General features: G+C 49.3%; 1 protein-coding gene across 1 annotated transcript; it reads right to left on the bottom strand.

Annotated features, from left to right (window-relative positions):
• Positions 1–441: 441 nt before the first annotated feature.
• SPC24 (SPC24 component of NDC80 kinetochore complex) lies at positions 442–5,618 on the bottom strand. Its single transcript, XM_065874695.1, has 5 exons — positions 5,437–5,618; positions 2,176–2,320; positions 1,902–2,006; positions 1,653–1,729; positions 442–664 (listed from the first exon to the last, which is right to left on the bottom strand). Exons 1-5 carry the CDS (start codon positions 5,594–5,596, stop codon positions 558–560), a joined length of 594 nt encoding a protein of 197 aa, XP_065730767.1. The 5' UTR covers positions 5,597–5,618; the 3' UTR covers positions 442–557.
• Positions 5,619–13,812: the final 8,194 nt, after the last annotated feature.

The raw sequence follows: 13,812 nt of genomic DNA, 5'->3' as shown, positions 1-13,812 counted from the left end.
ACGTCCTATAATGTAATCTCTTCATGACTGACTCATCCTTTCCAGTCCCAGCAAAAATGCCACCGCCATCCCCTGGGGAAGGCCCCCTCCCTGGCCAGGGTCCTGAAGCACTCTGGATGCTCTCTAGCTCGAGGGTGTCATCTGATCACTTTTGACTCCTCCACTGGCTCAAGGGATCCTTCATCTTGCCTTGGGTTCCCAGCACAGCTCCGACACACAGTGGCGCTCAGAGAACGAACGGATAAAAAAGGGCCAAACCTGAATCACAGATGACGAAGACCTGGAATTTGTCATCGGATACTACGGTGTCATTTGTATGTGTTGTCACAGACGTGAAGTCACAGGCCTGGCACAGTTAAGTCAGTTTTCTTTGGTTACCTAGTCCAGCATTTGAGGCCAAAGTCAAGATGGGGGAACGGGGGAAGAAATCCAGTAAAAAACTCAGTTACGTATAAACATTTAATTTTAAGCTGATCTCACCACTGAGGCACTGACCACCCACCACGGGCCGATTCCCACTGTGTGGGACTGTACGATGCAGTCCTAGAGGCTCCTGGCTACCACTCTGTGTCCACCAAGCTCCAGAGATAGTCACTGATGAATTTCTTGGAGAGCTGGGTGCTGTCCAGGTGGATGGGCTGAGCAACGCTGGGGCCATGATGGACTGAGGGTGCATATGTAAGGGAAACCCAGCACACGTGGCCCTCCCTCTCCCCCCACGACGAAAGGACACTGCCTTTAAATTGTTATTATTAAGATAATTAGAGACTGAAAGACATTTTCATGAACAGAAAGTTAAGATAATGAACTGTCTTTTTTTAAATTGTGATAAAATACATATAACATTATATTTGCCACCTTAAACATCTGAAAGTGCCCAGTTCAGCGGCATTAAGCCCATTCACGTTGTTGTGCAACTATCATTACCACCTCCACAACTCTTTTCATCTTGCAAAACCAAAGCTCTGTCTCCATTAAACACTGACTCCCCCTCCTACGTTCTGTTTCCATGAATATGACTCCTCTAGGGACCTCATGTAGGTGGTATCATACAGTACTTTTTTTTTTTTGCGGTACGCGGGCCTCTCACTGCTGTGACCTCTCCCATTGCGGAGCACAGGCTCCGGACGCGCAGGCTCAGCGGCCATGGCTCACGGGCCTAGCGGCTCCGCGGCATGTGGGATCTTCCCGGACCGGGGCACGAACCCGTGTCCCCTGCATCGGCAGGCGGACTCTCAACCACTGCGCCACCAGGGAAGCCCACAGTACTGACTTTTTGTGTCTGGTTTATTTCAACCAGCAGATTATGTTCCAGGTTCATCCATGTTGTAGCATGTGCCAGAATGTCTTTCCTTTTTAAGGCTGAGTAATATTCCACCGTATGGATGGACCACATTTTGTTCATCTGGTCACCTGCTGACGGACACTTGGGTTGCTCCCACCTTTTGGCTTTTGTGAACAGTGCTACTGTGAACATGGATGTACAAACATCTGCTCAAGTCCCTGCTTTCAATTCCTTCGTGTGTATCCCCAGAAGTCGACCTGCTGGGTTATGTGTTTATTCTGGATTTTTTAGGATCTGCCATAGTGTCTGCACCGTTTAAGATTCCCACCAACAGTGCACAGGGTTCCACTTTCACCACAAAGGATACTGCCTTTGATCGTCCCCGGCTCACATTCATAATCCCACTCAATTTTACTAATTCGGCGATAAAGTTGAGCCACATACCTGCGTGAGAAGACAAAACAGTGAGAGAGTGAGAGAGAGAGAGAGAGAGAGAGAGAGAGAGAGAGAGAGAAGTTACTCCAGCGTCAACTCCAACAAAGAGCTGTGGGCTGCGTGCACACACGCGCGCGCACACACACACACACACACACTCACACCGCGTCTGTGGACCTACACGGCTGAAGGGATGGTGACTGTCGTGTCTTCGTCAACCTCCCTCTCTTGTCTTTCAAGATCAGTCTCGATCTCCTTGAGCTCCTCCAGCTCCCTGCTGAGCTGAGTACACAGGCAGTTAAGGACTCCTGGCTTTGGAGGGAGGGCTGCCCACATGCTCACACCAACCCCCATCGGGCCCGGGGCTGCTGGCTCCAGGTGTGCTCTCTAGAGTGAACAAGGGCATCCTGGGTGAGGCTGGGGCCCGGCTGTCCTGCACACACAGGAAAGGATATAGGAGGCTGGCCTTCAGACGGGCGTCCTCCTCGCTGGCCCTCTGAAGCTCGGATTCAAGCTGCTGCAACTCGGCGCCGCCCTGGTGTGCCTGCTCCTTCGCGTTGAGGAGGCTCTGGGCCACCTCCTTCTCCGCAGTGAGGACCTCTGCAGGGCAGGGAGAAGTCTGCGCTCCTCAACTCGGGCTCCCCAGGAGAGCCCCGGAGCAGAGGGCAGCCTCAATGCCCCCATCTATGGCCACGTTCCCACTTCCATCTCTAGCTCCCTGACCCATCGTTCTATTTGCAAATGCCCGCCTGAGAGTCCCACCTGGACCTGGCACACGTGCTTCCATTTCACCGAAATCACACTTGAATCCATCCAAAGTAATAAAGCCTGGTCCTTGTTTGCACACCTAGTCTTAATTTATGACGGCACTCTCGACCCCATTGTCCAAGCAACAAGCCTGGGACTCACTTTCTGGATCCAGTTAGCCATCCCGTCTGGCAGGACCCTTTCTTCTGCGTGCTGGTCCTTCATGCCTCCAGGACCACCCCAAAAACCTCCCGGCCGTGTCCTGCTTTGGTCTCTCCCGTTGCCCATCCTTTCTGCTCTCTGCCTTCAGAGCAGCTGTGTCAGAGGCCAAATGTTAAGTCGCTCCCCTGATCAAAGACCTCCCGTGGCTCCCCAGGGTCTCCAGGATAACGTCCAGGTCTTTTTGGGCACCTTCGGCATCCCTGCCAACCTCCTCTCTCCCTGCTTTTTGCCCCGCCATGTGCTTTTCCCTTTGCTCTGGCTGCAAAGATGCCTCGTCATTGTGCAGACACGCCATGTTTTTTCAGTCCTGGGCCCCTGCCTGCCGGTCTTCCAGGGACCTGGACCCCTGTGTCCCTGCCCACTGGCGCATCATTCCCAGCATTAAGGCCTTCTGGATAACGCCTGACTCAGGCGGCTGGACACTCTCTTCTCCCTCCTGGGGCGAGACTGTGCTTCCAGGACAGCCCTTATCACACTGGACTATTTATTCCCAAGTCTCTCTTCTTCAAAGCACAGATTGCATCTTAAAATCACCGTACATCGCCAACACCTACTCAGAATAAACACATTTTGAACAAAACATCCAAAAAGATCAAAAACACCCTAAGAAGGTTACTGTGTTCCTTCCCACAGAGTCAGAGAAACCTGCCAACTCAGAGAAGGCACGGATGAAAATGCTTCTTAAAGGGCCAGTGTTTAAGTGTTTATAAACTTATATTAAGTTAATTTTTAATCAAAGCACCACATGTCTATGGTTGTGAAAATTTAAACACACACACACACACACACACATAACCCTCTCTAAGCCTCTCCAACCCTCTGAAGCAGCCACTTAAACTCTTCACTGTTTTCTCTGGCATCGACCTTCATATTTCTAAATAATTTGCTTATGCTGCTATTTCTTGATCTGTCTGTGTTAGACGGTGCCTGCTGACTTCCTGTTAGGAGAGCTGAGGGTCTGGCTCTCTTTTGCAGCCTTCCCGCCCCTTCTCCACTCACCCTCCGAACAACAACCAAGTCTCCTGGGATGATCTCTTCCCCATGGACGTTCATTATAAGCTGTCGTTACCCGAATGTGTGCTAAGTGCCACAGGTGACCACGGAGCCCCAACTCACTGAACTCTCACCACTCTCTGAGGGTGGCTGAACCCCTCCCCCGATTTGAGAGGCGATGAGCAGAAGCCCAAGGTCCAGTGGCTTGTCCACACACTTAGCTCTGAAGCTGGGATCTGAACTGGATCCTTTTGATCGAAACCCCAGCTCCCTAGAACACCGACTCTTGTCTCCCTGTCCCAAATCCCTCCATTCTTCTGAAACCCACGCAGGTTGGGTGATGTGGAGCTTCTCCTCAACCATCAGTGAAAGGGGAGTTAATGGAGCGGGAGGGGAGGAAAGAAAGGAGAGAGAAGGAAGGAGGAAGGAGAAAAGAGCAGAAGACCCTGACCAGGACATCTGTTGTGCTTAGCCTAACATCCAAACTCCTCCTGGGGGCTCACAGGCTGGCAAGTCTGGCCCCTGACTTGTAATTGTCAAAAGGCATTACAAATCCCTGGCACTGAAACCACAGTGGAAAACTAGATGACAGTTCCTCAGAAAAATTAAATATCAAATTACCATCTGATCCAGTATTTCCACTTCTGGGAAAATACAAAAAAGAATTGAAAGCAGGGACTCAAAGAGATATTTGTACCCTCATGCTCATAGCAGCATTATTCACAATAGCCAAGGGGTGGAAGTGTCCCAAGTGTCCAGTGATGGATGAATGGATAAACAAAATGTGGCGTATCCATACAATGGAATACTGGAGATGATGGTGGTGATGGTCACACAACAATGTGAATGTACTTAATGCCACCGAACCGGACACTTGAAAATAGTTAAAATGGTAAATCTTAGGTTTTGTCAATTTTACCACAATAAAAAAAAGTTTGAAGCCTTTAAAAGACAAAAACAAAAAACCCCTGATGCTGAGAAAAGCTGCAACAAGGGCAGCTCCTATGCCCCTTTTAAGGGCACAGTGCTGTGCAAGCATCATCTCCATGAATCTCACTTTGATCCATCAAGGGGTGCTATCAGCAACCCCATTCCACAGATGAGGAAACTGAGGCTTGAGAGGGAAGCACTGGACTGGGACAAGAGGGTTCATGAGTTAACAGCTGAAATCCTTAGCCCATCACCTCCTGACAAATCCATTTTTCTTGTTTATCCTCTGCCTCACCCCACTAGAATATTAGCTCTACCCCCACCCCAGGGATTTTGTTTGCTTTGTTCCCGGCTGTCACCCCATGACTGGCACTATGCCTGGACCCAGCAGGTGCTCAGTAAGACATGTGAACAATCTCAGCAAGAAGATGCGGACTATTTATTATTACAACCATTTCATGGGAAACAGAGGCATAGCAAGGTTAAGTAAGTCACCTCAAATCTCACAGCTGGGAAGTGGCGGTGCTGGGATTCAAACTCGGCGCTTTGACCCCTGAGCCCCAATTCAAACCCTGAGTCCCAGCTCCTGCTCACAGCGCGTCAGACCTACATTCACCACTAAACCCCTGGGAGGTGGCTGCTGTCCTGAAGCCCATTTCATGGGTGGGGAAACCGAGGCTCAGACGGGACAATGCTCATCCGCCGGTCGCACGGAGTAGCGGATAGGGCGCCCAGAAGGGAGGAGGTTTGAGGCCGGTCTGGTCACCACCACCACCACTCGTGCCCGACTGCCCGCCGCCCCCCGCCCCCGCCCCGGCCTTCACCTCGCAGCCGCTGTTCGGCACCGTCTTGCGTCTCCAGCAGCCGCTCCACCACCTGCTCGTGGCGCCTCAGCAGCCGCCGTTGCTGCGCCTCGGCGCGGTTGGCACCCAGCAGGCTCAGCAGCCCCTGGCTCACCTCCTCCATGTCGCGGAAGGCCGCCATGACTACACTAGGACCAATCCCGCGCAAATTTAACTGCCCGCTGGGCCCCGCCCCCTTCCCGGAGAGGCCCGTTTCCATTGGGTTTAGCCCACGTCAGTCATCAGCCAATGAGGGAGGCCCCATCTAGTCGGACTAGTGCGCCTGCGCCGGCTCCTCTGTCAGCCATTGGCGACGGCCAGTCTGCGTAGGGAGCGTGGGGGGCGCCTCCGGAGTCCTGCCTGATGCGCCTGCGCAGGCTGGAAAGCTGCTGCAAGAGCTTCAAGCTGTTTCTTTCCGCGTCCGGTGCCTGCTGCGAGCAACGCGCAGTTCTAGGGGCGAAGCCGAGAACTACTTCTCGTGGAGCTGAGGTTCAGCGGTGTGTGTGTGGGACACTCACAATAAACATCATAAATAAGTAAATTCTCTAAGAGGCTGCGTAGCAAAATGGAGTCTGCATCCAGATTTATTGGGTTTCAATCCCAGATTTGCCACTTACTAGCTGTGTTACCCCGAGCAAATTGCTTCATCCTTCTGTGCTTCACTTTCCTCCTAAGTTAAATGAGGATCATCATAGTGTCTACTTCAGAGTTGGTGTGAGAGTTGAATGAGGTCAGTGTCTGGTATTCAGTACGTGCTTTATAGGTGTTAAATAAAAAATACGTAGAAGGCTAGTGGGTGAGGTGTTTGATTCTCACCGAACACCATGCTGTGTGCGGGGTTACGGTTGAGGAAAGACAAACTGTTCACCTTTGTGACATGTCTCTCAAATGAGGTGAAGAGGGCTTCCCTGGTGGCGCAGTGGTTGAGAGTCCGCCTGCCGATGCAGAGGACATGGGTTCGTGCCCCAGTCCGGGAAGATCCCACATGCCGCGGAGCGGCTGGGCCCGTGAGCCATGGCCGCTGAGCCTGCGCGTCCGGAGCCTGTGCTCCGCAAGGGGAGAGGCCACAACGGTGAGAGGCCCGCGTACCGCAAAAAAAAAAAAAAATGAGTTGAAGAAATAAGCGGGTCATGACCAGCATTTTCAACAAAATACAATGGAGAAAAAAATCAGTGCATTGTGTACAGAAAGCTAAGTATTGTTTTGGGAAACTCCCCCCATTTGTCTACTGGGTGTGGAAGATTGTATTTTCCAAAAAATGGCTACAGAAATAGTTCCAATTTTGCCAGTCCCTATCAAGAGGCAGACTCCAATTCTTCACTTGAACTTGAGCAGGATTTGTTTAACAAACAGAATGTGGCAGGAGGGATGCCGTGTGAATTCCAAGTCTAGGTCAGAAACTAGAATACATCTTTTGCCTGGTGCTAGCTCGCTCTCTCCCTCTTTCTCAATTCCAGGATACTCTGAGCCCAGCTGCTATGTTGTGAGGAAGCCCAAGCCATGTGAGGAGTCTCCCAGATAAGGTCCCAGCTGAAACCAGCATCAACCACCAGAGAAGTGAGTGAACATTGAGATGATTCCGGCCCCCAGGCTTTGAGCCGTCCCAGCTGACACCAAGAGGAGCAGGGAGAGAACTGTTCCCATCAAGCCCGGCCCAAACTGCAGGTTTGTGAGCAACATCGATGCCTTTGTTTAAAGCCAGTAAACTTGGGGGTAATTTGTGATGCAGCCATAACACCTGGATCACTGGGTCACATGTGAAATTTGTATCTTGCTGTGGGTTGTGTAAAAAATCATTGAAAGCCACAGCTGTAGTGGCAAGTCCTCACAGTAAGCAAAGAAACAGATGAACAGAATCATTTTAGCCAGGAGTAAACCTGCTACAGGGAGTAAACCTGCTACAGGGAGTAAACCAGGGTCATAGGACAGAGTCACCAGAGTTGGGGCAGGGGAGGGAATTGGCTTTAGGTTACGTGGTCGGGGATGGACTCCCAGAGAAGGGGACATATGAACTGCGACCTGAGTGATGAAAAGGAAACAAAAAGGAAACAAAGCACCAGGCAGAGGAAAGAGTAAGTTCAAAGGTGTTAAGCAGGGAGAGCTATGGAGTGGATTGGCTCCAGATCTTCCGGAGTCAAGAGAACTTGCCCGCAAGACTGGATTCCATCCTTCTCTGAGGAAGAGAAAGGATGCTTCTGGGTGTTTGGCCCAAACACCTGTTGGGTGGTGGGTGGTGGTGGTGGTACTGGTGGCCAAGGCGGGTAAGGGAGCAGGCTTGGAGGTGGAGGGCTGCATGAAATGGAAAGCTTGGGGAAGTTCCCAGTGCCTGGAGGCTGACCACGTGGAGCTACCAAGAGGGTAGTTGCAGGACTTCCCTGGTGGCCCAGTCGTTAAGACTCCGTGCTTCCACTTCAGGGGACGTGGGTTCAATCCCTGGTCAGGGAACTAAGATCTCGCATGATCCACGGCGTGGCCAAAAAAAAAAAAAAGAAAGAAAAGAAAAGGTAGTTGCTTGGCTATGAGTCTGCAGAGACATTTGAGCTGCAGATAAAAATCCGGGCGTCGTCAGGGTGCAGCCAATATCAGGTGACAGCTCTCCTCGGGGAGAGTATGGAGAGGACAAGGTCTGAGGACTAAGTTCTGAGACCCACCAATTGCAGACGTTGGAGAAGAGAGGAGAAGCCGGCCAGATTGAGAAGGCACAGCCAGGGAGAGAGGAGAGAAACTACAGCAGAGGCGTCAAGATTTCCACTGACCATCCAGAATCTGACAGGTCCCCAAGCCCAAGCCTGGAGCCACCTTCCTCCTTAGAGCTTACTTTCATGGGATAATTTTTGCCAAGACCCCAGGGACTGCTCATGTTGTAATATTTTTACAGCGATCATGGAGCTGGGGACACCCTAAGACTAATATATTTATTTAGTCTTCCCCGGGTCACAGATTCCTTTGAAATCTAATGAGAGTAATGAGACAGGCTCTTCTTTGAAAAACGTACCCAACAGGCACACATTTTTGGATTTCAGGACCCCAGAAGGCCATCCCCAGATTTTCAGGTTAAGAAGCTCCACAGCCTTTATCTCATAGGGTGGCTAGCAGATGTATAAGTGATGACACCTTAGTTTCCTGCAGAAATGTCGGTGTCCGGGCATGGAGCTGGGTCTCCAGAGTCAGCGCTTATGGCATCGCTCACCGTCCCGTTAGCTGAGCATTTGATGCTGAGATTGCTCTGTCACCATCAGCTACGTGACCTTTGGTGGCAGGGGCTGGCCTTCTCTGTGCCTAAAGGCGGGCACAGTGCTGAGTGAGGTGAAGAAGAGATAAGACCATGGGTTCCGTTTCTGGCTCTGCAGTTCACCTATGACCGTAGCAAGTTCTTAACCTTTCTAAGTCATGGGCTAATGATAGCTCTCTTATCAGCTGGGAAAGGTTTTTCAAGAGTTAAGCCATTCCAGGTTGCACAACCAGAGCCTGAAATATATAAATGCTCGTGTCAAAAAGGCCACTCACCTCACTTCCAAAAAATAAAGAGAAAACCACTCACAGCCATTAGGATGGCTACTATTTAAAAAAAAAAAGCAGAAAATAACAGTTGTTGGTGAGGACATGGAAAAACTGGTTGGTGGGAATGTAAATTGGTGCAACTTCCCTGGAAAAAAACACTGGCTATTCCTCAAAATACTGAAAACAGAACTACTGTATGACCCAGCAGTTGTACTTCTAGGTATATACCCCCCAGATTGAAAGCTGGGACTTGAAGATGTTTGTATAACCAGCATGATTGACAGTAGCCAAAAGTTGGAAGCAACCAAGTGTCCACTGATGGATGAATGGATAAATAAAACGTGGTGCATGCAAACAGTGGAACAGCATTCAGTCTTTAAGTAAGGGAACTCTGCCACATGCTACAATGTGGATGAATCTTGAGTATATTATGCTAAGTGAAATAAGCCAGCCATAAAAAGACAAATACTGCACGATTCCACTTATATGAGGTCCCTAGAGTAGTTGAATTCAGAGACAGAAAATAGAATGGCAGTTACCAGCGGCTGGGTGTGGGAGTGATGATGTCAGTGTTTCATGGGGACAGAGTTTCACTTTGGGAAGATGAAAAGAGTTCTGGAGATGGATGGTGGAGATCGTTGCACAACGATGTGAATGTACTTAATGGCACTGAACTGCAGGGTTAAAAACAGTTTAGATGGTAAATGTTTTGTTGTGTATATTTTGCCACAAAAATAGACATATATATATTTTTTCAGACATGTATTTTTTTCATGCACAATTTCTATTCTTTTTCTGTAATATCTTTTTAAAAATTTTTTATTTATTTACTCTTGGCTGTGTTTGGTCTTCGTTGCTGCATTCGGGCTTTCTCTAGTTGTGGCGAGCGGGGGCTACTCTTCATTGTGGTATGCGGGCTTCTCATTGTGGTGGCTTCTCTTGTTGTGGAGCACGGGCTCCAGGCGTGAGGGCTTCAGTAGTTGTGGCTCGCAGACTTAGCAGTTGTGGCTCACGGGCTCTAGAGCACAGGCTCAGTAGTTGTGGCACATGCACGGGCTTAGTTGCTCCGTGGCATGTGGGATCTTCCCGGACCAGGGCTCGAACCCGTGTCCCCTGCATTGGCAGGCAGATTCTTAACCACCGTGCCACCAGGGAAGTCCCTGTAATATCTTTATTGGAGTATAATTACTTTACAATTTTGTATTAGTTTCTGCTGTACAACAAAGTGAATCAGCTATATGTATACACATATCCCCATATCCCCTCCCTCTTGAGCCTCCCTCCCACCCTCCCTATCCCACCCCTCTAGGTGGTCACAAAGCACTGAGTTGGTCTGCCTGTGCTATGCAGCTGCTTCCCACTAGCCATCCATTTTACATTTGGTAGTGTATACATGTCAATGCTACTCTCTCACTTCATCCCAGCTTCCCCTTCCCCCACTGTGTCCTCAAGTCCGTTCCCTATGTCGGCGTCTTTATTCCTCCCCTGCCACTAGGTTCATCAGTACCAGTTTTTTAGATTCCATATATGTGTGTTAGCATACGGTATTTGTTTTCCTCTTTCTTTCTTACTTCGCTCTGTATGACGGACTCTAGGTCCATCTACCTCATTACAAATAACTCAAATTTCATTCCTTTTTGCAGACATGTATTTTTAAAAAGCAAAGCAAGACACTGGGTTTGGAGGGTGGGGAATGGGGTCTTAAGCATGAGCTGAACAAGGTAACAAAGATGATGAAATAAATGGTCCTGGGTGATTGCTTGTGAGAAACAATTTTTTTTTAATTTAATTTAATTTATTTATATTTTGGCCATGCCACGTGGCGTGTGGGATCTTAGTTCCCCAACCAGGGATGGAACCTGGGCCATGGCAGTGAAAGCACCGAGTCCTAACCACTGGACCACCAGGGAGCGTCCGAACAATTTTTTTCCTTTTAATTTCCGAAAGGCCCCTTCTTGGCTCACAGACCCTTCTGGAAAACTGACAAGATCAGTGGACCTTCCACTTAGAAATATACAACTTTGCATAAAATTTCTGGGACTTCCTATAACCTCTGAAAACCACCCATTATCTCCTGGTTGAACAGTCCAGAGGAAAAACAGAGGAAGTGAGAATCAGGAGAGCAATCATCCATCATCAGTCATCCTTGGGGGAGAGAGAGGAGTGGCCTAGGGGCTGAGGGGTGTTGCTAAGGATGCTCCGCTTCCTTTCCTGGAGCTGGTGACTCATAGATGTTCACTTTTCAAAAAGCCATGGAGCTGTACACTTTTGTACATGACTTGTACGCAAATGGTATACGCCATCTCAATAAAAAATAAAACAGCAAAACAAAGTATTTTAATATCCAACCTATAAGAAAGAAGCTTGGGCTTCCCTGGTGGTGCAGTGGTCGAGAGTCTGCCTGCCAATGCAGGGGACACGGGTTCGAGCCCTGGTCTGGGAAGATCCCACATGCCGCGGAGCAACTGGGCCCGTGAGCCACAATTACTGAGCCTGCACGTCTGGAGCCTGTGCTCTGCAACAAGAGAGGCCGCGATAGTGAGAGGCGTGCACCGCGATGAAGAGTGGTCCCCGCTTGCCACAACTAGAGAAAGCCCTCACACAGAAACGAAGACCCAACACAGCCATAAATAAATAAATAAATAAAGCAAACTGTCAACACGTAAAAATAAATAAACACTAAAAAAAAAAAAGAAAAGAAAAAGGTTTGACAGGAGATTCTCCAAAGTATTGACAATGGCACGCGTTGCTACCAAGTAGGACCATGGCACCCTCCACTATGCCAAATGTTTTTGTATTGCTTAAACTTTGTGTTTTACAATCACTATAAATTCTTTTGTCATGAGGAAAAAACAATTAGTAAACATTTTTTTCTGCCCACAGTGGGTTTTTTTACAATAAATTTATTCATTTTTGGCTGCTTTGGGTCTTGCTGCACGCGGGCTTTCTCTAGTTGCAGTGAGCTGGGGCTACTCTTCGTTGTGGTGCGCGGGCTTTTCATTGCGGTGGCTTCTCTTGTTGCGGAGCACGGGCTCTAGGTGCACGGGTTTCAGTAGTTGAGGCTCGTGGGCTTTAGAGCGCAGGCTCAGTAGTTGTGGCGCATGGGCTTAGTAGCTCTGTGGCATGTGGGATCTTCCCGGACAAGGGTTCGAACCCATGTCCCCTGCATTGGCAGGCGGATTCTTAACCACTGCACCACCAGGGGAGTCCCACCCACAATGGGTGTGATTAGAACTTTCTGCCACAGTGGCAGTGTTCTGTATCTCTGCAGCCCAATAGGGTAGCCACCAAACCACATGCAGCTACTGACCATGAATTAATTTCAGTTGATTTACATCTAAATGGAAATTGCCACAGGTGGCTAGTGGCAATAGTATTGGATAGTGCCAGTGTAGGGCAGAGCATAAGGGCCTTTATTGTAATATTCTTGTCACCTTTCTGTAGCTTGGAACATTGTTCAAATAAGTCCATTTTAAAAGAGAGATCTATTTTAGGGCTTCCCTGGTGGCGCAGTGGTTGAGAGTCCGCCTGCCGATGCAGGCGACACGGGTTCGTGCCCTGGTCCGGGAAGATCCCACATGCCGCGGAGTGGCTGGGCCCGTGAGCCATGGCCGCTGAGCCTGCGTGTCCGGAGCCTGTGCTCCGCAACGGGAGAGACCACAACAGTGAGAGGCCCGCTAACCGCAAAAAAAAATAAAAAAGAGATCTATTTTAAAACTTCAAGAGTAGTACAGTAACAAAGACCAGACACAGATGCTTTGGCATAATCATAAGGTAGCTTTATTAAATTCCTTTACTTTCTAAAAAACGATTACAAAAAGGAATACTTCATTTAAGTGTAATACTGTCTTTATGGACGTACCGTGGTTGGAAAGTGAAGTTAAAGGTCATGAATACACGTGAGAAGAGAGTGGGATCAGAGGCAGGACCCCCTGTAGCCTACCATGCCAAGTCCAGTGGGTAAGCTGGGGAGAAGGGAACACAGGGATAACTATGGACTTATAGGGGGTGTCAATGAACTGCTTCTAAAAGCTTAAAAGAAACACACCCACCGGCTCCAGGGCCAGACACACAGGCACACAACGCTTGTACCGCTTCTCAAAGCTGCCCAAAGCTGTGGCCTTCTGTCAGTGGTCATCCCCAGTCAGCTTGGGTTTCCTTTCCTCGACATTTACACACACACACACACACGCACACACACGCGTGCACACACACACACACACACACACACACACACACACACACTGGGGTGTCTCTCTCCTTTGACCATTTAAGCTCTCTTGACTTGGGTACCATCCCTTCCATCAAAATCAAAGCAAGCCAGACTCCATCAAGCCAGGAAACCTACTTTTCTAGGAGAGAAGCCAGCACTTGGCTGTATTGAATGAACGTGTAAGTGCCGAGGGTTTGCTCTGTCCTGCTGGGGTTTTGGCTTCCACCCCAGCAGCTAGGCTGAGAACTGGACAAGAGAGGGCAGGACACCTAAGAACTAGGGATCTTACTCCCTGGTCACAAGGCACTTTTCGACGCTCGGAACCTGTCCCCCTTCCCCCCTCCCTTTTTTTTTTTTTTTTTTTGGTCACAAAAGGAAGGAACAGGAAAGAAAACTTTGTTGAGATTCTGGGGACAAAATAGGCCATGCAGGAAACTACGTGTGTTGAGAGAGCCCCGTTTCCAGCAGGCTCCGTTCCAGGCAGCTCTGGAAAGCCTGTACGTTGTTAAAAAAAAAAAAAAAAACCCAGCTGGCCCTTGTTTGGTTTTCGGCAAAGCCCTGTCTCTTTAAGTTTGCACTGGGAGCCCTTGGGGGCAGCCAACTTTTAATCGAGCACACATGGAGTTTTTGGAACTGGTCCTATG

Source organism: Phocoena phocoena, chromosome 3 (genome assembly GCF_963924675.1).
Source record: "Phocoena phocoena chromosome 3, mPhoPho1.1, whole genome shotgun sequence".
NCBI lineage: Eukaryota > Metazoa > Chordata > Mammalia > Artiodactyla > Phocoenidae > Phocoena > Phocoena phocoena.
Note: the sequence above shows the minus strand (reverse complement) of the source record. Positions and strands in the feature narration are given on the sequence as shown.